At 35.6% G+C, this 21,670-nt stretch overlaps 2 protein-coding genes across 2 annotated transcripts; one reads left to right on the top strand and one right to left on the bottom strand.

Annotated features, from left to right (window-relative positions):
* Nucleotides 1-6,720: 6,720 nt before the first annotated feature.
* LOC106135876 (ethanolaminephosphotransferase 1) lies at nucleotides 6,721-19,646 on the top strand. The gene is made up of 9 exons (XM_013336277.2): nucleotides 6,721-6,996; nucleotides 7,698-7,766; nucleotides 8,859-9,084; nucleotides 9,902-10,055; nucleotides 10,590-10,698; nucleotides 11,203-11,360; nucleotides 11,706-11,883; nucleotides 13,056-13,232; nucleotides 13,723-19,646. The coding sequence occupies exons 1-9, from the start codon at nucleotides 6,940-6,942 to the stop codon at nucleotides 13,783-13,785; spliced, it is 1,191 nt and encodes a 396-aa protein (XP_013191731.2). The 5' UTR covers nucleotides 6,721-6,939; the 3' UTR covers nucleotides 13,786-19,646.
* A 737-nt stretch (nucleotides 19,647-20,383) lies between these two features.
* LOC106135892 (coiled-coil-helix-coiled-coil-helix domain-containing protein 7) lies at nucleotides 20,384-21,195 on the bottom strand. Its single transcript, XM_013336293.2, has 3 exons — nucleotides 20,980-21,195; nucleotides 20,815-20,913; nucleotides 20,384-20,623 (listed from the first exon to the last, which is right to left on the bottom strand). The coding sequence occupies exons 1-3, from the start codon at nucleotides 21,028-21,030 to the stop codon at nucleotides 20,513-20,515; spliced, it is 261 nt and encodes an 86-aa protein (XP_013191747.1). The 5' UTR covers nucleotides 21,031-21,195; the 3' UTR covers nucleotides 20,384-20,512.
* Between the last annotated feature and the right edge of the window lie 475 nt (nucleotides 21,196-21,670).

The raw sequence follows: 21,670 nt of genomic DNA on the forward strand, positions 1-21,670 counted from the left end.
GAAGGCTTTACGCTTCATAACATCACACTGCAACTATAAGGAGCAAAGTGGAAAATGTGAAAAAAAAACCGCGAAAAATTATTTATCCGTGAGGGCTTCAATGATGCCCAAAATAACTATTCCTCGAGGACGAAGTCGTGGGCACAGCTAGTTATGTAGATATGCCATTGAGTTCCGCCACATTTTCTACACATGCACTTTGAAGTCGGCAGTAGATATATGTAATTAGATTTAAGTTATCTGACTTCAATAAGTGATGCCTTGTAACCAAATTGATCTAATTCAAAATTTAAAATCTATTCTATTCATGGTACCTAACTCCACTGAAAAGGTAGCAAAGATCAGATGGGAGTCGCTTCGTGTATAAACCTGACTCACCTAATCCAGGGTCATAGTCGTAAACTTGCATCCAGGGCTCCTCTCCAGAAAGGTTTTAAGGAAAGAAATTAACGCGAGAAGGAACGAGATAGTATCTTCGAGTTTGTACCTCTTAACACAAATCAAGAACTTACTTCGACATACATAAACAAACAAACGAACTCTTCAGCTTTATAATATTAGTATAGATTGAGAAGAGTAGGTACAAAGTGTAATTTTTCCGAGAAATATTGTTTGTTTCCCTTTTCTAAATATAACTGTTACCTATTGAATTCCAATTCGAGGTGGGTAAGTTAATTTTGGCACGCCGACTACTGAGGCACACTTGCGATTTTTTGCGCATAACATAGGTACATAGATAAAGACTGAAACGCTACGATCAGCTGTATAGAATTGAAATCAATAGTGACAGGTTGCTAGCCCATCACCTAAAAGAAGAATTTTTAGTATATTAGCCTATCCCTTTGTCGCCTTTTACGAAATTCAAGGCAAAAAGATGGAGTGGTCTTATACTAAAGTGCCAAGAACCACACGACACAAAACAAGTTGGTAAAAACAAAGATACTGTGCCGACCTCACGTAAAGAGTGGGAAGAGATAACAACGAAGTATTTATATTTTTGAAATTGAGTGTCATTTTTGTAATATCTCTCTCATCATCCTCTCTGGAGACGAGCCCGTTCTCCGCGTGAGACCTTTTCATTCAATTAATACATACATACATATATATAATCACGTCTATATCCCTTGCGGGCTAGACAGAGCCAACAGTCTTGTAGAGACTGATAGGCCACGTTCAGCTATTAAGGCTTTAAGATAGAATTGAGATTCTAATAGAGACAGTTTGCTAGTCCATCGCCTAAAAAAGAATCCCAAGTATGTTCTATCCCTTAGTCGCCTTTACGACATCCATGGGAAAGAGATGGAGTGGTCCTATTCTTTTTTGTATTGGTGCCGGGAACCACACGGCACAATTTCAATACTTTCAGTTAATACTTTTCCACTCGTCTACAATGCCCATGGTACGCATGAATGGAGTGCGGAATGAATGATTATTTTGGTCGACTACGTGCATTCAATTGTTGGGAAACCCAACTATTTCTGGTATTCAATTGAATGAGTGGTAAATTGTTTCAATGCTTTTGATAATAAGAAAAATATAGATATATCCCTTAGTCGCCTTTTACGACATCTATGGGAAAGAGATGGAGTGGTCCTTTTCTTTTTTATATTGGTCCCGGGAACCACACGGTACAAAAAAAATCAAAATACCAAAATGCTCTTACCACCTAAACCACCACGTACGTATTTCGCAACGATTTTCAGCTTTACAACCGCACATACAAATGACCCAATAAATCTGCATCAAACGTGTTAACCTCATTTCAATCAATTCAGTTCACGATTGCATTCGGCTCGTGGTATTTGAGTCTGGGTTTTATCAAACGGCTCTTTGAAGAGAACTGAGAAAGTGTTGAACTCGTGGTAAAAGTGGTGAGAGTTGAAAGTAGGGATGAACAACCGAATGTCCACGAATATACTCGAGTGAAAACGCTCTGATAGAGAATATTCTTTCGTTCATTAATATAATCACGTCTATAGCCCTTGCGGGGCAGACAGAGTTAGCAATCTTGAAAGACTGATAGGCCACGTTCAGCGATTCTTCTTTTAGGCGATGGGCTAGTAACCCGTCACTATTTGAATCTCAATTCTACTATTAAGCCAAACAGTTGAACGTAGTCTTTCAGTCTTAACAAGACAAAATTGATTAAAAATACATATATCTATGTAGTTATTACTTTATACATACCAAGGTACTTTTAGACTGAGTTTCTTTTAATATTTCTTACTATTTAAATTGCACTTAAATTTGTGCCGGGGGTATTAATAAATTTTTTACCGACTTAAAAAGGGGGAGGTTCTTAATTACATATTGCTCCCCGGACTTATTATAATACATCCTTTATAAAGACGTTAGCTTTAACATAAAGGATAGTAATCAAAAGGGCATGGATCAAGTCAAAAGACAGTTAGTTAAACCTCCAAAGAACAGTTAGAGCCCTAGGGTGCCGTAAACACACGAGAGTATATTACGACCGTGTCATGTTATTATTCTTCTTTGTCCTGGCTTTAGTCCCGGTTGCATCCTCAACACTCTTGAGAGAAGCCCGGGGTATTTGACCATAATAAATAAATACATATAAATATATACGTATACGAGACAAATTACACAGATTGAGTTTGCCTCGAAGTAAGTTCGAGACTTGTGTTACAAGATGCTAACTCAACGATACTATATTTTTTTAATAAATACTTATATAGATAAACATCCAAGACCCAAGCCAATCAGAAAAAGTTCTTTTCTCATCATGCCCTGACCGGGATTCGAACCCGGGACCTCAGGTGTCACAGACAAGCGTACTACCGCTGCGCCACAGAGGCCGTCGGATCGATCCGACCATGGATCCTGATTTGGGTGAGTCAGGTTCGTACACGAAGCAACTCCCATCTGACATCCGCAACCTTTTCAGGTAAACCTAACCCGTATTGGATCGATCATGGTTACAAACATCAATTTGCCTGAATGTGCAGGTTTCAAGATTTTACCTCATCGTAAGAGCATCGATTCGTATTCAAACTATTCTACATAATAGTATGTAAAAGGGATTCGAACCTGTTAACTTATGTACCTACATAACTTTGAAAATAATCATTGGCCGAGGTGGGATTTGAACCTATGCCTTTCTTCGAATAACGCATTTTAACCGGGAACCTAACTGATTCGACCACCGACGCTCCTGTGATTTTCGTCACATGAAAAAGAAAACTTATACGTTTATAAAGTAACTTGCTTTTGTATATATTTTTATTAACCTGCTAGAAAAACAATAATTTCGTGCCAGTAATCCACACCTTAAATGTCCAACCATTAAAATGTCGAAGACGGCCTGTCCATTATGCCGGATCGATTTTGATGAAATTTTCTGTGATACATACATACATTAAATCACGCCTCTTTCCCGGAGGGGTAGGCAGAGACTACCTCTTTCCACTTACCACGATCTCTGCATACTTCCTTCGCTTCATCCACATTCATAACTCTCTTCATGCAAGCTCGCCGGTTTCGGGTACTTGTGACCTGACCCATTTTCTGTGATCAAAGTTAATCATCCAAATTTTTTTTTTTTGAAAAACCCACGGAAGACATGCTGCGGGGCTGGTAAAATATCACTAAAAAACAACATCTTCATTGACGTAATATTCATCCGTATGTTTACTGTTTTGTCAGACTGGCCTTTCGAACTTGAATCACAGTTTTACTTAAAGGTCGTGTGATTTACGCTAAAGTCAGAACGTCTAGAAAGTTTTCATCTAGACACATTCTAAAGAACACAGATTCGAATCCTACATACGAATTTCTTTTCTGAGATACGTTCATTAGTTTTATTACCAACCAAAGCTATTACGGCGTGGGATAATGGGTTAAGTTCACAAATCATTAGATAATCTTATATGGGTTAGGTTCCCTGGCAATTTTGAAGACGGACAGTATGCTTCTTTAAAGCTTTAGTCCCGGTTGCATCCTCACCACTCTGGAGGGGAGTCCGGGGTATTGACCATAAAACCTAAATTGGGTCAGGTTTTTATACGAAGCGACTCACATCTGACCTCCGCGACCTTTGCAGGTAAACATAACCCGTATTGGATCCATGATTAACCATACAGTTGTGAATGTGCAGGTTTCCTCACGTTTTCCCTCACCGCAAGAGCATCGGTTAGTGTTTAAACTAATGAACAGTCTTTTCAAGTCTGTTAGCTCTGCTTACCACGCAAGCGATGTAAACGTGATTATATTAATGTGTGTACCTTGGAACAAGTCGCTGACGAATCGGTCACCTTAACCACTCGACCACTATGACGATATCCTTTGGATATCAACCCACATTACGATTGTGATGTCAGCCACCAAACCTCGGGGTCACCTTGACTCAGTTATGAATAATACTTAATGTTAAGATGCAACTGCATACATAATGAGTACATGATTCATACAGGGAAGGATTTAGGCAGGGCCCTAAATAATTAAATAATAATAAATAAATATATACGGGACAAATTACACTGATTGAGTTAGCCTCGAAATGAGTTCGAGACTTGTGTTACGAGATACTAACTCAACGATACTATATTTTATTATAAATACTTATATAGATAAACATCCAAGACCCATGTCAATCAGAAAAAGTAAATTGACTGGAAGAGATTGCTTTAGCGATAAGTCCGCCTTTGTACCTTATTACCTGTGTTTTTTTTCTGTTTTTCTTTTTCTTATGGTGCAATAAAGAGTCTATCTATCTATATTTCTGGACTCCATCCCTGTAGATTAGGGACGACTGGGACTTTCACAATAAAAAAGGCGTTACAGAAAGAAGATAATCAATAGGGTGCCATCCGAAGTATGTAATTCTATAAATGCGAAAGTAAGTTTGTTTGTTTGCTCTCTCCTCATGCGTTATTTTCTCAACCAATCTTCTTCGATCTTCAATTCAATATTCGAAATTTAGCCTGTATATAATTAAGAGTCTGGATAAGGATATATGGTGTATTTCATAACGGTAAAATATACATTTTAGATTCTCGGACTATTTGCGAAAATCCTGTATTATTTTGTAGGTGACGCTAAATAATAAGTATATGATTCATACAGGGACGGATTTGAGAGGGGTAAGACGAGCCTTATCAAAATTAGTGAAGATTGCGGCGCTATTAGTCAAAAACAGCGAATAGCCTAAATCGCGCAAGTAAAGATTTTACTGATTAGAGCATTAATACAACCTTAGACACAACATCGTTGGAGCCGCGGTTACACAGGCATGACACCTAGCCTGGCGGTTGATCTTCCCTTTGGTGACAATGTAAAAAAATTACTAAGTTTTAGTTTGACTCTAAGGCGCTAAATACGGCCCTGTCGTTTGTTGAGGAAGGTCATGTGTCATCGAAGTTTATGTTATGCGCTTTATTGGTATGACACTACTTGACTTGAGTATCTAATACAATGTCATGACGAAGGACCAACTTGTGGTGTAGTTGTCTTGTTAAAGGTGAACGCAGATTCGGCCGCGCTTCTATCCAAATGACTGGCAATGGTAAGCTATCCATCTCGAGAGGGCAAGTGGTGGAAGGCAAGGGTGCACCGAACGGTTTAAGTGGGTGGTCTGGCAACTAGAAGCCAGGAGTCACATATTTTCCTTAAAAAAAGATCCCGTAAAAAATAAAAATGTATATACGAGTAGATAACCTACCGCCGCGCCGTCGTAACTTTCAAAACGCAATATATACTGTAGGTACATAGTGTAAATTAATCTCGATGCAATCATCACACTTATTGATGTCGTGAAAAATAAAAATTTTCCTCTTTCTTCTTTTATTTATTTTGCCCAAAAAAGTACTCTGTACTGATAAGTATACTCGTATTAAAATTATTATTAACTAGAGGCCGCCCGCGACTTCGTCCGCATGGAAACCCTATCAATCCCGCGGGAACTCTGGAATAAAAAGTAGCCTATGTGTTATTCTGGGTCTTCAGCTACCTACATACCAAATTTCATGGTAATCGGTTCAGTAGTTTTTGCGTGAAAGAGTAACAAACATCCATACAAACTTTCGCCTTTATAATAGTAGTAGGATGAATGTAGATGAAGCAAAGAGTACAGGAATCGATGCAAGTTTAAAGTTATAATTAAAGTCTCTGCCTATCTCTCGAAAAAAAAATACTGTGGTGGTACTTGGATTGAATTATCGTTACCAGTAAAGCCATCGTAAATTAATTTCTTTTCTTTGCAACTGACTGTGCTTTGCAATTGCCTACAGACATTATTAAAGTAAAGTAATTGTAAGATAACAGTAATTGACGCGTTGCTAAAAATCACAGAACACTATGAAAATTATAATGAAGATAATGAATCTAACAACGCCACATTATTATAAACTTGCGAGTAGATATTTCATCAACTAGAAACAATTTAAAGTTAGGTTCAAATATAATCATGTTGTATGTTTCATTGCTTAAATTAAAATGATCATGTCATTGTCCGGAGCTGTACCCAGGCCGAGACATCCTTACACTTTTTCAATGTCCACATTCGTCAATATTTCTAACTTTCATTGTCAGTTTTCTCAGTTTTCCATACGTGCTTGTCTTCATACGTTCTTGCTAGAACAATAAAACACAATATCGGAATATCTAAAACGTTTTTGTTCACGGTTGTTACCATTCAATTTACATCACTAGATTTTGATGTGACATTGACAGCAACGCAGCAGCCACTGACTTTGACAGTCCGCTCGGGTTGTGATCCCGGCCGATTCACAAGTTTGTGGATTGTGATCTTTCCTCTTGGTTTATTGGTTGAAATTTTGTAGCATGATCTAACTGTCGCGATAAAAACATTCTTATTATTTGCAAATAAAATGAATTGTCACACATAATAATGTTTTAGCTACGCTTTTATAGTGTTACTTATCTATTAATTTATATTGGTTAAGTGAAATTCTTTTTACAATGTTTAACTACAAGTATTTAACACGGGAACACCTTGAAGGGTTCGATAATTATAAGGTGAAGTATTTAATTAAAATGCCTATTCAATCTTTAAGACTCTTTTACCTTAAATTACAAAGTTATTATGCGTTTTCTCTTGTGCGCATTTAAAACTTCTTACCTAACCTAAAAATCAATAATAATGGCCTTCAATTTTAAGCAGAAGTTTTACTGCAATACTGCGTTTAAAAGTCATTGGTTTACACCTTATAAATCATGCTAATATACAAATTTATAATTTTAATCATTATGGAGACAATGTACTGATGTGTAAATAAATAAAATACTAAATACTTATTTTTATGTGCCACTGCTAAGCAAAATTCGTAATTTCCTATTGACTAATGTAATTATAAAATTGTAGGAAATTTTCTTATATATGAAATAATAAGGTTTCGTTATGAATGAAACCTTTATTAACATGAAAGAATGAAAATTTGTTTTTAATGGAGGGAGATGAGTAAAGTTTAAAAACAACTTATCTAAGTCTTGTCCTCATCAAGTTCTGAAGCTTACATATAGAATGGCCACAGGGGCTCCTGAGAAGTGACAACACAACTTATAGGAGGATGATGAAATTAAAATGCAATCATACTGATGTGTGATAAGATCATAATACATACATAGGTACCACAAAAAGTGGAGACATAAATATATGTATAGAAATACATTTGCCACAGAATCGGTGTAATAAAAAACAAATAATTTTTTTTCTTCAGTACATGGCGATAGACACGAGTCCGCTGAGTGTCTATGTAATGCATCCATTCTGGAACAAAGTTGTTGAGGTAACTCCTTTTAATATTTCAAATCATAACTTGAATTTTTGTAACAAACTAAAAAATACACAAACAAACATATAATCACGTCTTTATCCCTTGCAGGAAAGACAGAGCCAACAGCCTTGAAAAGACTGATAGGCCATGTTCAGCTCTTAAAGTGAAAGAGATATAGACGCAATAATACGAATGAATGAATATTTCGAACTCCATGTTCACTCCACAAGGAAGTCTTTACTGATGATTATTAAAATCATCAATCAGGTAAAGACTTCCTCGTTTGACAAAATATTTACAACTTAACATCTATCTAATGTTTGTCCTAGAAACATATAATTTTAATCTTATCAAGAACAGATGATGATAAAAAGGCAATGATTTAAATTTTTTTTTTAGTTTGGTTTCTGTTATGATTCATAGTATATCACAGCTTAGGTAACATTATTAGCATATCATAAATTGATATATTTTTGATTGACATAATATCTACACTAGCTTTTACCCGCAACTTCGCCCGCGTGAATTTAGCACTTTATTTAAGATTGATATAGGAGATAACTCGTGTAGTGGTTACAAATAAATAGACTTTTGCATATATTATATAGTTGGTATATGTGGTCTAATTGATATAGGAATAAACGAAAATTTATGTAAGAAAGAGCATGCATATGTACTGCTTTTCATACATATTATCCAAAGAGTTTATTCATAAATTTATCAATTCAATGGGCCATCTTTATGTACCACAATAACAAACAAGCACTTTGTGATTAAAACAGAGGAGACTCGGCGAAACAATTGTTTATTGTTACCAAATATCGCAAGACTAGAACATCTTAAAACAATCAGTTATTGAATTAATATACCTTTCTTGAGAATTTTTGTTATATAGATATATTGTTTCCTGCGTCTGTCCCTATGTATGTATGTATGCTTAGATCTTTAAAACTACACAACGGATTCTGATTAATTTTTTTTTATATGTATAAATGCTATCCGTGCGAAGCCGGGGCGCGTCGCTAGTACTGTATTATATATATTTTTTATAATAAAGAACACTTGCAACATCACATATAGCAGTATATTCCTTCTTATTTTCAGCTCGTTCCACGCTGGGTAGCCCCCAACGTGCTTACCTTCGCTGGGTTCCTCCTAACAGTCCTCGACTTCTTACTACTATCGTATTACGACTACGACTATACCGCGGCCAGTTCGCCTATACACAACGTCACGGTCTCCGAGGCGTCTCTGAACGGTCACGAGGAGAGAATCCCACGCGCGTTGTGGCTGGCGCTTGCCGTGTTCCTGTTCCTTGCTTATACTCTTGGTAAGACTCTTAAACAAGAAACATAAGGACCTTTATGAATGTTCTCTTTGCTGTTTTCACCAAAGCGGCTCTCCGCTTTGAGAGACATGGAGAGGGATCCATTTCCACCGAAGCTAAGCGGAGAGGATATGTGGAAATAACGTTATCTGATTGGTTATTTAAAACACATTTGATCTCGCCTCCTCTCCTATCCATTTTGGTGATAACGGAGGCTTAGTCTTCTACACAACGACAATATCTTCGAGGCGCCTCTGAACAGACATTCAGAGAGAATCCCGGGTTCCTGTTCCTGGGTTACACTTTTAAATCTAGCTTTTCTCCTTCTTTTTGATGTTTCAGTCACATGTGTGTCAAAGCTAGCCTCATCATTATAATGAAGAGCTATCATCTCACTAATCTTCTTCCTTGCATTCTCACCACTCTGGAGAGGAGCCTGGGGTATGCTTTTGACCATGGATCCTGGATTGGAACACAACAGGGTTTACACAAAACGACTACCATCTGAACTCCGCAACCTTTTGCAGGAGAACCTAACCCATATTGGATCGATCATAATCATGATCCCATGATGAAACCTGCATTTGGGCAACTAAATGCAGGTTTCCTCACGATGTTTTCCCTCACCGTAAGATCGTGTCATCTCGCTAAAATCATCATATTAAATAACTTAATCTCAACTCAATTCCATCATTTATCCATTAAGCTGTACATCTCCTCTCAGTCTCTCCAAGACTGTTGGCTCATCCTACCCAGTAAGGGATGAAGTCGTGATTATATGTATGTATGTCTGTATGTAAATCACTTAATCTCTTTACAGATGGTATCGACGGCAAGCAAGCGCGTCGCACCCAAACTTCAGGGCCGTTGGGAGAACTCTTCGACCATGGTCTGGACTCCTACTCAGTGTTCTTCATACCAGCGTGCCTCTACTCCATATTTGGGAGATTGGATTACTCCATACCGCCTATTAGGTGAGTACACTCTTTATTTTTAATTTTGTAATATAGGTTTCTCTTAGTGTCAATGTTTTTTGCATCTAAATCTGATTCAACCTATTGTACCTTAAAGAAAACCATTTTTGCATTTTAATTAAGCAGTGCCGTGTAGTTTCTGGCAATTTAGAATATAACACCAATTTGTTCCCATGGATATCGTAAAGGCGACTAAGGGAAAGGCTTATAAACTTGGGAGTCTTCTTGTAAGCGATGGCTAGCCATTAACAGCTGAATGTGACCCGTCAGTCTTACAAGACTGCTGGCTGTCTGCCCCGCAAGGGATAAAGACGTGATTATATTAATGAACGATCATTAACTGCTATACAGCTGAGCCTTTCAGTTTTATCTAGACTGTGGCTCACTCTATAGGATGATGGAAGCATCTAGTAAAAACATTTTAAAATGAAATATTACAAAAATGTTGTCACAATAAAAAAAAAAATCAATCACACCCACAACGTTGGAAAGACTAAAAAAATATGTATATAACTTTTTCTTATTTCTTCTCAGAATGTATTACGTGATGTGGAACCTGCTTCTAAACTTCTACATCAGCCATTGGGAGAAATATAACACTGGCGTGTTGTTTCTACCGTGGGGGTATGACTTCAGCATGTGGGTATGTCAATCTACATCAGGTATTTTTCTCATGAACCATTATTATACCCCGATTCAGTTTTTGCTGCAGACTATTGGAACCGTGCGGTTCTGACACTTTAGAATAGGACCGCTCTCTGTCTTTCCTATGGATGTCGTAAAAGGCGACTAAGGCTTATAAATTTGGGATTCTCCCATTAGCCGATGAGCTAGCAACCTGTCACTATTTGAAGCTCAATTTTATTAGTAGGACAAACAGCTGAACGTGGCTTATAAGACAAGACTGCTGGCTCTGTCTACCCCGCAAGAAGTATAAACATGATTATATCACACCCGTTTCCCATTGGGGTAGGCAGAGACTATGGAATTCCACTTGCTACGATCCTTACATATATCCTATATCCTTACTATGTACTTTCAAGACTGTTGGCTCTGTCTACCCCGCAAGGGATATAGACGTGACCATATGTATGTATGTTACTATGTATGTATGCATGTACAATAAATGTATTTCTTTTCGTTACAGGCGTCAATAATGTTCTTCATATGCACGTATATAAACGGAACAGTTTTCTACAAGCGATACATTTTCGCCGGATACACCCTAGCGAACGCGTTCGAAATACTCATATATGCTACTGGTGTGTTCACGAATCTGCCTGTGGCAATATATAATATATACAAGTAAGTACCGTGTGGTTACCGGCACCAATGCAAAAAAGAATAGGACCACTCCATCTCTTTCCCATGGATGGCGTAAAAGGCGACTAAGGAATAGGCTTACAAATTTGGGATTCTTCTTTTAGGCGATGGGCTAGCAACCTGTCACTATTTGAATCTCCATTCTATCATTAAGCCAAATAGCTGAACGTGGCCATTCAGTTTTTTCTAGACTGGTGGCTCTGTCTACCCCGCAAGGGATATAGACGTGACCATGTATGTGTGTGTGTGAACTAACAACTAGACGAAGATAATAAAACTGGCATATGATAAAAAAAACCTCATTCAAATCACCTATTCTTATTTCAGATCGTACAAACTCCGTACAGGCAAGATGAGATCTTTAAGCGAAGCGTTACGCCCACTCTGGTCCTTCGTATCCGTGCTAGTGGTCTGTTCGATATGGGTGCACAAGTCACCATCATTGCTGACGTACGATCTCAGAGTGCTGTTTCTGCTTATAGGAACTATTTTTAGTAATGTTGCGGTAAGTTGTAATATAAATAAACTAATTTTGGTCCACGGCACAGCCTACATTATGCTTGAAATTCCGGTTTTCCTGGTCCCCGTAAATTATTCCCATGCTGCTGACTGAGACCGCTGCTGGTGACATTTAAAACAACTGCATCCTTTTAAACATAGACTATACCCATGCTTCTGGGCCATTTGAGCCTATTTTTATTTAAATTAACGTCATCATTTTCACATTTAAAAAAAAACCCTCAAAAACTACGTCACACGCTTTATTAAAGACCACTACTACAAAAAGAAATTAAAACTATCGCTCAGCTGAATGAATTGTGTCGTTAACCTCCGAATCGTATGCGTCGCTTTTCGCCGGCCGGGATGATATAACGTATTTAGGATCGTGGATTTTGATACTTTTTTTTTCGTACTTTCTGAAATATGAACTGATATTTTTCTTTTAACGTTTTTAAATATCCTTTAGATGAGTGCACTTAACAGTTAGATTTATGCAGTTGAATTTAAAGTCACCCTGTATAAACTTGGTACAGAGAAGATGTTTAGGTCCTTCGTATCCGAGCTAGTGGTCTTCTCGATATGGGTGAACAAGTCTCCTTATTTATTAATGTGCACAAAATTATATACAGGAGCATTTATTAACACACAAATTGAAAGTGACCGTTTTTAGGATTTATAATTTTCGAGTCCTGTTATCAAAAGTGTATCAGTTGCATTCATCAAAAGACTGAAAGGTCACATTCAGTTTCCTGGCTATATGATAGAATTAGATTCATATAGTGACGGGTTGCTAGCCCGTCGCCTCTAAAGGAAAGAACAGATAGCCAGCAGCCTTTTTAGACTGCTGGCTTTGTCTACTTGGCAAGGGATATAGACATTATTATAATAAAAAAAAACTGATCCCTTTTTGAGTTTGTGGCGACATCTCTACGCCACGTCAATCATCGCGAAGAAATTGACGCGCTCAACCGATAGCAGCGAAGAATCTAAATCGCGATTTCAAAGATTTCACGGATTGGAGTATAAATACAACCTCTGACACAACATCGTCTGTCGCGCGGTTCCCCAGGCATCACACCTAGCTTGGCGGAAGATCTTCGCTTTGATGGTGGTCGAGCTGAATCATCGCTCCCGCTACAAGTTGAAACATGATAAAAAGCTTTCCTTGTCCGTCAGTGCCGCCTAATAGTGAGCCAGATGAGCGGGCAGCGCTGCGAGCTGGTGAACCGGCTGGTGTGGGCGCTGGCGGCCGCGGCGCTGGCGGCGCAGGCGCAGCCCCGCCTGGCGCCCGCCGCGCTGCGCGCGCTCGCCGCCGCCGCCCTCGCCGCGCACCTGCACTACGGCGCATGCGTGGTGAGACTGATATCTACATCCACTGTACACTATCTTCGGGACAGCCGACACTGATTCTTGGCCGCGTGTCTACATCCACTGTACATTAGTTCTGGACAGCGATTAGTTCTTTCCGCTTGCAACGATCCTTGCGTATTTCTTTCTCTAGTTTCAGACATTTGAAATACTCCCACGATTAATACACTACTAATACTAAAAATTACATTTTAATCAAAAGATCGCCACAATATACTATAGAATAGGAGGTGAATATTTGTAGGGAATCAAATATAGTGCTTTTTACTTTATCCGCCGCGTCGCTAGTGTCGCCATATATACACCGGACCAAATTTTATACAATAACTCTGAATAAAAATAACTGCGGCATTCTGATAAACAGACGCACATGACAATACTAAAAGTCCCATTATTGCCTTTTGGCTAACGATTTGTTTAACTTTAAAAATTGTAAACATATAACCCGCTTATAAAATGTAATTCTCCTTTTCAGGTGAGACAAATGTGCGACCACTTCAAAATAAGCTGTTTCCACGTAAAACAGAGGTCAGATTGACTCTTAGACGACGATGCGTGCTAAACATGACACATATAGCTAACATAATGTACGGCTACCATATCCACTATACAGGGTGAATGGTATGAAACGCGAAATATTTCACCTACTTGCTTATACCATCACTCTGAACAACTTTACCTATGATTATTTATACCATTAGCCCTGTATTGCAGAGTTACTTGTAAAATAACAATCTCGTAAGACTTGGTAGCTAGTCATATTTATAACAATATTTGTTCCTTGAGTTATGCTAATTCGTTACATTAAAAATATTTTTTATTGTTATGTTTGTTCTCAACTGACTAGACTTAAACATTTGACGACATTACAATAAAACTTTGGTAAATATTTTTTTTTATTAATTTATTGAGTTCAATCAAAACTTTTTGAACAAATGTTTATATGATGTTCGCTACCTTATCTTGCGAGGTTATGGATGTTTTACAAATAACCCTGTATTTATATATGTAATATAATAATTTACATGGCCGGTAGATGATTTCTTTATTTGAGGACTACTTGTATTAGACCAAGTGAATATTACGTTTTAAAAGTACATTATGTTTAAAGCTTATGTTATTGTTTTAATATTGATGTGTACACGAAATTGAAAATGTCACAGTTTTTAAACGGAGACAAGTCATAATGCAAAGTTAAAACCAGTAGTAGTGAGTTGTTGTGAAAAAAATGGGGAATATTAAGTACATACAGAATTAAAACGGCCTAAGTGTGCAACTGTTTATAAGATATAAACAAGATAAATGTAGAGTAAACAAAATATCAACCTACCCAAATTCACTGCAATCTTTCTACTAATAATCTCCGTCATAGAGTACAATGCATTACTTGATATGCATGTACTTATTTAATTGTTTATATCAATTAATTGCTATAATAATTTGCCTTTCTTTTATTATAATGTCTTTTTCGCTTTTATTAAAATTCCAATATGGCTCTGACTGGGCAATTTATTTAACGATTTACAGTTTGCGCCTAACATTTTTAATACTTTCGTTGTGTACGTCTTTATTTTTTGGAAATGTAGCACGCATTGTCTTTTTTTTCTTAATTATTTTAGTTTTCTTAAATTTATGATTTTGTTGTGTTGAAATCTGGTAAACATACCACGTAGTATGGCACGCGCGGATAACTATCGCTGTCTCGTGTCTCGTCATAATAAAAAGCGAAACAGCGATAATGTTTCTGGCGATAAAATCGGCATCGCGCGTGCCATGCAGAACCAAGGCTATATCATCATATTATGATCGATAAACGCCTGTTTTTCTGTATGTTTTGTATTATTTATTTCTGGGGGTTCTATTTGTTCAATTGGTGTCACTTGACACTGACCTTATTACATGATTTTGTTCATTATTTTTAATAATGATCAAGCTATGTAGTCTATTCTTTTAAAATAAAAATTAAATGCTCGTCATTCTAAAGCATTACGCTTTTTGAATGACTAACGTCGCTTCGAACAAAACGATTGAAACAGACACTCGTCACAATGTCACCAGTTTTATAATGAACCCCTTATAGTATTTTGCGTACGGTATTATTTTATTTTAAATTTTCGCGTGTCTACGTGTAATTAATCTATATTTTAAGCTAGTTACTGTTGTGTTAAAATTTAAGAACAAAATGCTATTTTTTTCTGAAGCCATATGAGTATTTTACGGGTTGTAAAAAAATGGTATGAATATTTGAGAGGGATGTTCAGCCTAGTAAATTGATTTCATTTTAAAAAGAAAATTCTGAGAACAGTAATGAACGTATAGCGAAAATAATTATTAAATTTCTAAGAAGGATCCCTTAAAAACATCTTTCCATAGAAATGAAACGTTCGATATATCGGAAGAAGAAATATTTCACTATGAAAAGATATAAAATCTAGTACTGAATGTACCCTCAAAGTTTTTACATATTTTTTATAGATCTGCATAGATCCTTGTAGATCTAACGAACAATATTGTTGTCAAAGTGTGAAAAACCAATGTGTATTTTATTTTAATTAATGACTTAACTATTCTTTTTTAATTTGTATTTCAGTTGAACTGATAAATTGTCATTTTGCTACACTGAGATTTATTTAATTTGGATAAAATCATTCCCTAAGAGGTTGAATTTATTAGCAGTTTTTTTTAGAAATCTCACAGTTCAATTTTTAGTTTTAAGTATTTTACGTGTTAATATTAATTTGTAAGTTAAATCCAGTGACTATTTAGTGACGGCTTTACTTTTTTTAATACGTCACAATATCTTTGTTTTTGCACTAACTAAAATTGTGCTAGTATAATACAGCCAATTTTAATAGTCATGTTTGACAGCAGGATGGAGCGTTAAGTTCTTAATTGGAGCGAAAGAGATAGAATATTGACGTGGTTTGAAATACATAAAGCGGGTGTGTATATAGTTTGCTATAAACAAAATAATACCATCTCACGCCTTGAGTGGTGTTGATTGTGTATAGGGTAACTCAGTTATCAAATCTTCACTAAATCTTATTAAACGAAATAGTGAAGAATTCCAATCTACTGACAACAAGTGTTATAAATAAAATGCTCGACAAATGACATATCAAAGAGGATAAAACTCGACGCTCTTTTTACAGAACCGACATTAGACACGTGTCAATTTCGATTGACAGTTGTCAAATTTGACGTTTAAGAAAGGCTGTTTTCTTGTGGCTGTTCAAATGTTGTGAAGTTAGTGAAATTATATCACAGTATTTATTTAACAGTATCTTTAAGTGTAAATCAAAAATAGTATTATATATTTTGAAATTAGTCCCATTTTTTTGTGACGGCATTAATTTAAGTACCTATGACAGATGCTACTATCTAGAAGTTTAGAAGCGATGCGACGCAACGCGACCGGTGTAATACTGGCGCAATCACAAGTTTATCTAAAGCTTCGTACACACCGATCCAACTAACTGGGCACCTTCATTTGTCTTGACCGGACGGTTTGACGAACATACGTTGGCGAGGTGTGTACGCAGCTTGAGCTTTGAACAAATGTCTTAAGAAATGATTTATATTATTTTAAGTTAAATTCGATGAGGGAAGTGTCCTATTCTGCATCCATAAACGACGATTTACTATGAAATTAAATGTGAACGCTATTTGATATAACTCGATTCATATAAAAATATGAAATCCAATTCAACTTGACACTATTTAATTACTATAGTCCATTTCTATAGGCACGGAAATAAAATTAAACCAATCCTGATTTATATTTAATTTATAGTCATGAAAAGCAAAATCAAATAACAGATATCATAATGGATCACTTTTGCTATTAAACTATATTAATAAAAATGTATTTTTTTTACAAAAATACATATCAAAATTATTCATTTTTAGTAGGTATACCTAAAGAACTGGACTATACGTATGTACACTCAACGGCAGATAAACATGGTCATCTGTTCATGCAAACTCAAACCAATGACGGGTTAGGTTTCTATGTTGTTGATTGTACAAGACTATTACAATTTCATAGTATATAGTAAGTGTTTAAACATTTGTTTGTTGTTATATAAACCACTTTTTTTGCAAAGTACATGATATAAATGTATCTGATATATCTAAGGAGCCATTATCATACAAAATCAAGTGCCTGTTAGTTATATAGTTGGTGCAGAGTTGACAATTTTGACAGGAATCTACTAAGAATTTCGTAGCGAGCTTTCGAAATTGTAACCTTTTTTTACTTAATTATTTACTGTATACATACATATCAAAAGTACCCGCAACCGCCGAGCTTGCACGAAGAGAGTTATGAATGTGGATGAAGCGAAGGAAGTATGCAGAGATCGTGGCAAGTGAAAAGAAGTAGTCTCTGCCTACCCCTTCGGGAAAGAGGCGTGACATATCATCGTCTATATCCCTTGCGGGCTAGACAGAGCCAGTAGTCTTGAAAAGACTTAAAGGCCAGCTCAGCTGTTCGGCATAAGATGGAATTCAGATTCAAATATGTTGTTAGACCATCGCCTACAAGAAGTGCTGTTAATAAATGCACATAAATATACTGAATATAACACACTTCTTAATGCGTGACATGACATTATAGTATTTTTACGTTTATAAATCGCGTCGACAATATTCGACGGCGCAAAATTACTCAACCTACCGCCGAATCAAACCTAATGAAAACTATATAAAATACCGACCTCATTACAAGTACATTAAATTAAACTTCAAATCCAAAAACAAAATTTTCTCCTGCCATCTCGCTCATAATAGAAGTACAATAGCGGACAGTTCAGTTCGATATTTAAATTGATAGTCTCCGATAGACTCCACCGCTCATACAAAAATAAGGCTCCTGCGCAGGTACATTTGTGTACCTTAAAAAGTGGTATAACGTTACAGCTCATACAACAAATAACAAAGTCATAGACATGTCTTTATTTTTAAAACAAGTTAGTATTATGAAAAAGTTACAATAGGTACGGAAACATGCTACAAATCAAGTAAAGCAGGGTGTTATCCTGTTAAAATGGTCAACTTTCGTCGCCTTTAGTAGAATTTTTTCCCATGAAAATAGTTATACATTCATTGTAGTATTAGGTATAGTTCTAAATGGACGACACTAGTCGCCATATAAATTGTACAAGAAATATTAAAAATATAAGGTGGAATTAAATTGATTAACGGCCTTTTAAATACAGTCTACTCGTGTTTGTCTTGATATTTCATTAACCCTAGGATTTTCAGTATTAAATGATGAATTACAAGAAAGAAAAATAACACTTAAGGCTGTCAATTAGTTCAATTTCACCTTTTATAATTATGTATTCACTCACATGCAAATTGCTTTGCAGTAAGTTTTCTAATTGATACAGGTGCACGTATATCAATATAAGAAATGGTAAAAAAAGAACACTGGCTCTATTGCACTTTCAAATAAGTCTTAAAAAGATGTGGTTACTCTATTAGGTATTAGAAGTTACTTACTGCAATGGATAATGCACATAATCTGATAATAAATCTAATAAAGTTTTGCCTTAAAAAGATATTCTGCCTTCAAGTTTCATGGTGTAACTTAAACTTATTAAAGGTAATTGATATATTTAATTTATTGTTCCACAATAATGTTATTTTTGAAATATACAAATCTTGAAATTATAAACTTCGGGTACAAAAGTTGCGATATTCTACAAAATTACCTTTTTTTAATCGAGGGTATATAAAGTTACACTGTGAGACGCATAACTTTAAGGGCGAGAAAGGCATATTTATATTGACATAAACTATTACAATGTCTGAACTGAGTAGTCCAACTACTGTGAATGATATTCGTAAAAGTGTAAATGTATGAAGTCGATTATACATTTCAAAACCACTTGACTTGTTGGCTGCTAAGGTTCAGTTTTCAATTTAAGATAATGTCGATATAAATGTGAACCTTGGGGCTATTTTATATTCACAGTTTTGTTTAAAAATACATCAGTCAAAACTAGAAATGCAAAGCTATCAACATAAGAACGCATTTTGACATAAGCGTGAGATTTTCCCAGTTGTAATTCTAATTTTGGCTTGACATTGTGTGAATATGAAAAACCCAAATGCCCACAACTTGTTCTTCCCAGATTGGCCTTGATTGTCTAGAATTAGTCTAGGCTTAGCTAGATACTACTTTTACAATGAGGCTCAAATTGACGGGTGAACCAAAGATAATTGAATTATACCAATTACATTAAACTAGGTAGGTACCTAATTACCTAAAGATTACCTATTTAGTTCATTATTCGGAAAATTTTTACTTTCCTTAGTAAAAATGGAAAAGTGTATTTTATTGTATATACTGTTATATATTTTTTATGCTTTTGCCAGCATGAAATGAATACCTCGTTTATTCCAGGTGGGCTAGATTTTTCTTTTTTTTTAATTAATCAAAACTCAGTCTATCTATTCAAATACAATCCAATGTGCTAGGTTAATATATATGTATTGATTTGTGTGAACTACATTTAAATATTTCATACAGTAAAAAAAAAACTGTATTTTGGTGCCTACTAACCTATTCGTGATATCTTAGTGCATCCGCCATTTTGACTCATATTTATAACAGTGACACTTCAGCATCGCTTCTTACTGTATTTATATATTTCACGAAATATATTCGATCAATAACAATTAATGTCTTTAATTTATACCTACCATTCTTTCCTATCTTCAGAAAAAGTTATTGTCTATATTCTTCCTCAGGGTCAACTCTATCACCAAAATCGGTTCAGTGATTAAGTAATTCTTTACAAGGTTCCTGTGCCAAGCTCAAGCCAGATGTTTTTATCATCCAGGCCTATTATCAGTGCTATAATAAGCCTTCTCACAAAGTACTTTCTTTATATACTCTTTGAATTTTTGGTTAGGCATATCAAGAACAGACTCCATAACCTATTATAAAATCGTATATCGTTTTTCAAGCGCCAATGACATAGTGTTCTAGGTTAGGGAGGCACAATATGGAATTAAAAAAAAAAGATCAAACTATGTATGGAAAAGCCTTAAAAAAAATCTTTCTTAAATGCTGTCCTGTGAAGCACCTGTTTTTTGTTTTTTTTTTATGAAAATAAAGATTAATAATAATAATTTAAAATTTATTAAAGTTTTTATGACAAGACATTTTCACTACCTACTTAAAATATAATTAGTCATCAAAAATATCCTTTCTTCCATGTTTAAATGCAGCTAAAATTATCTATTATTTAGTGTCAGTTGTTTCTAAATTTGTTGAAGAATTCTGCTTTAATCTTCTCTCTTTCTTCAACTTCTGGTAAGTATGGATAGATTTTCTTGGCTTTCCTGTCCTTGTATACACTCCCCTGTAAATGATAAAGAACACATTTTCCAATGACATTGAATTTTCAGTAAAAATAACTATTTATTTGTAAGCCTATCACCTAGTCGCCTTTTACGACATCCATGGGAATGAGACGGAGTGGTCGGTCGTACAGCTAATCAGACTAGAAATCCCACAAAACAAAAGAATATGAATAGGTACAAAATATCTCACCCAAAATTTCTTGCATGTGTTGTAGTTATCAAAATGCTGCTGACATTTATCTTGATCATATCCGTTTTTGTTGAGACATTCGTACGATTGTTCCTGTTCCTATAAAGAAAGTTTGTTACATAATATTATTTTCACAAACCTTAAAACTTAATTTTGTTTATTCACCTTCAGACATGGGTTCAACCTCGCGGCATCTTTATTGACCAGTTTCGTCATTATGTTAGGCGTTGTGTAGTTCCTCTTATACTTTTTTTTTCATTTATGAATTTATTTTTCCATTTTTTGTTAAAATGTTTGTATGTTTTTAAAATGACATCGAATGTATTGTAAGTTTTTCTTTATTTTTGATAATGGGTGGTTTAGATAGTGCTGCCAACAGTCTCCGATTAATTCGCATAGATTTTGATAAAAAAAAACACTTCACTGTGACAATATTCGTGCCTACAAAGATATTAATCATAAGTTGAGGTTTGTAAGTTTAGTAGAATAGTACACAGTTTGAGTAATGATGGTTTCAACTTGATCAAATCGGGTCGTTCTGATGAAAAACGAGAGCACACGAAAACCTTGCACGAGCATAAAATTTTATTGATGAATGTGGATGAATTTCAAAAGAAATGTGCAGCGATCGTGTCAAATGTAAATAATGTAGTCTGCGTGTCTTATCTCCGGGAAAACGGCGTTATGTATGTATGAGATGAGAGATGAGAAATCTCAATATCTATAAAAGCGCCAAAATGATGCAAATGTAATGCGGTACTAATCTCAAAATTTTAAACTTCTTATATGTAAAAATTTCCGTGTCACAATGTTTGTTGCCGTACTCTTCCGAAACGGCTTGACCAATTCCCATGAA

This window comes from Amyelois transitella, chromosome 24 (genome assembly GCF_032362555.1).
Source record: "Amyelois transitella isolate CPQ chromosome 24, ilAmyTran1.1, whole genome shotgun sequence".
Classification (NCBI taxonomy): Eukaryota; Metazoa; Arthropoda; class Insecta; order Lepidoptera; family Pyralidae; genus Amyelois; species Amyelois transitella.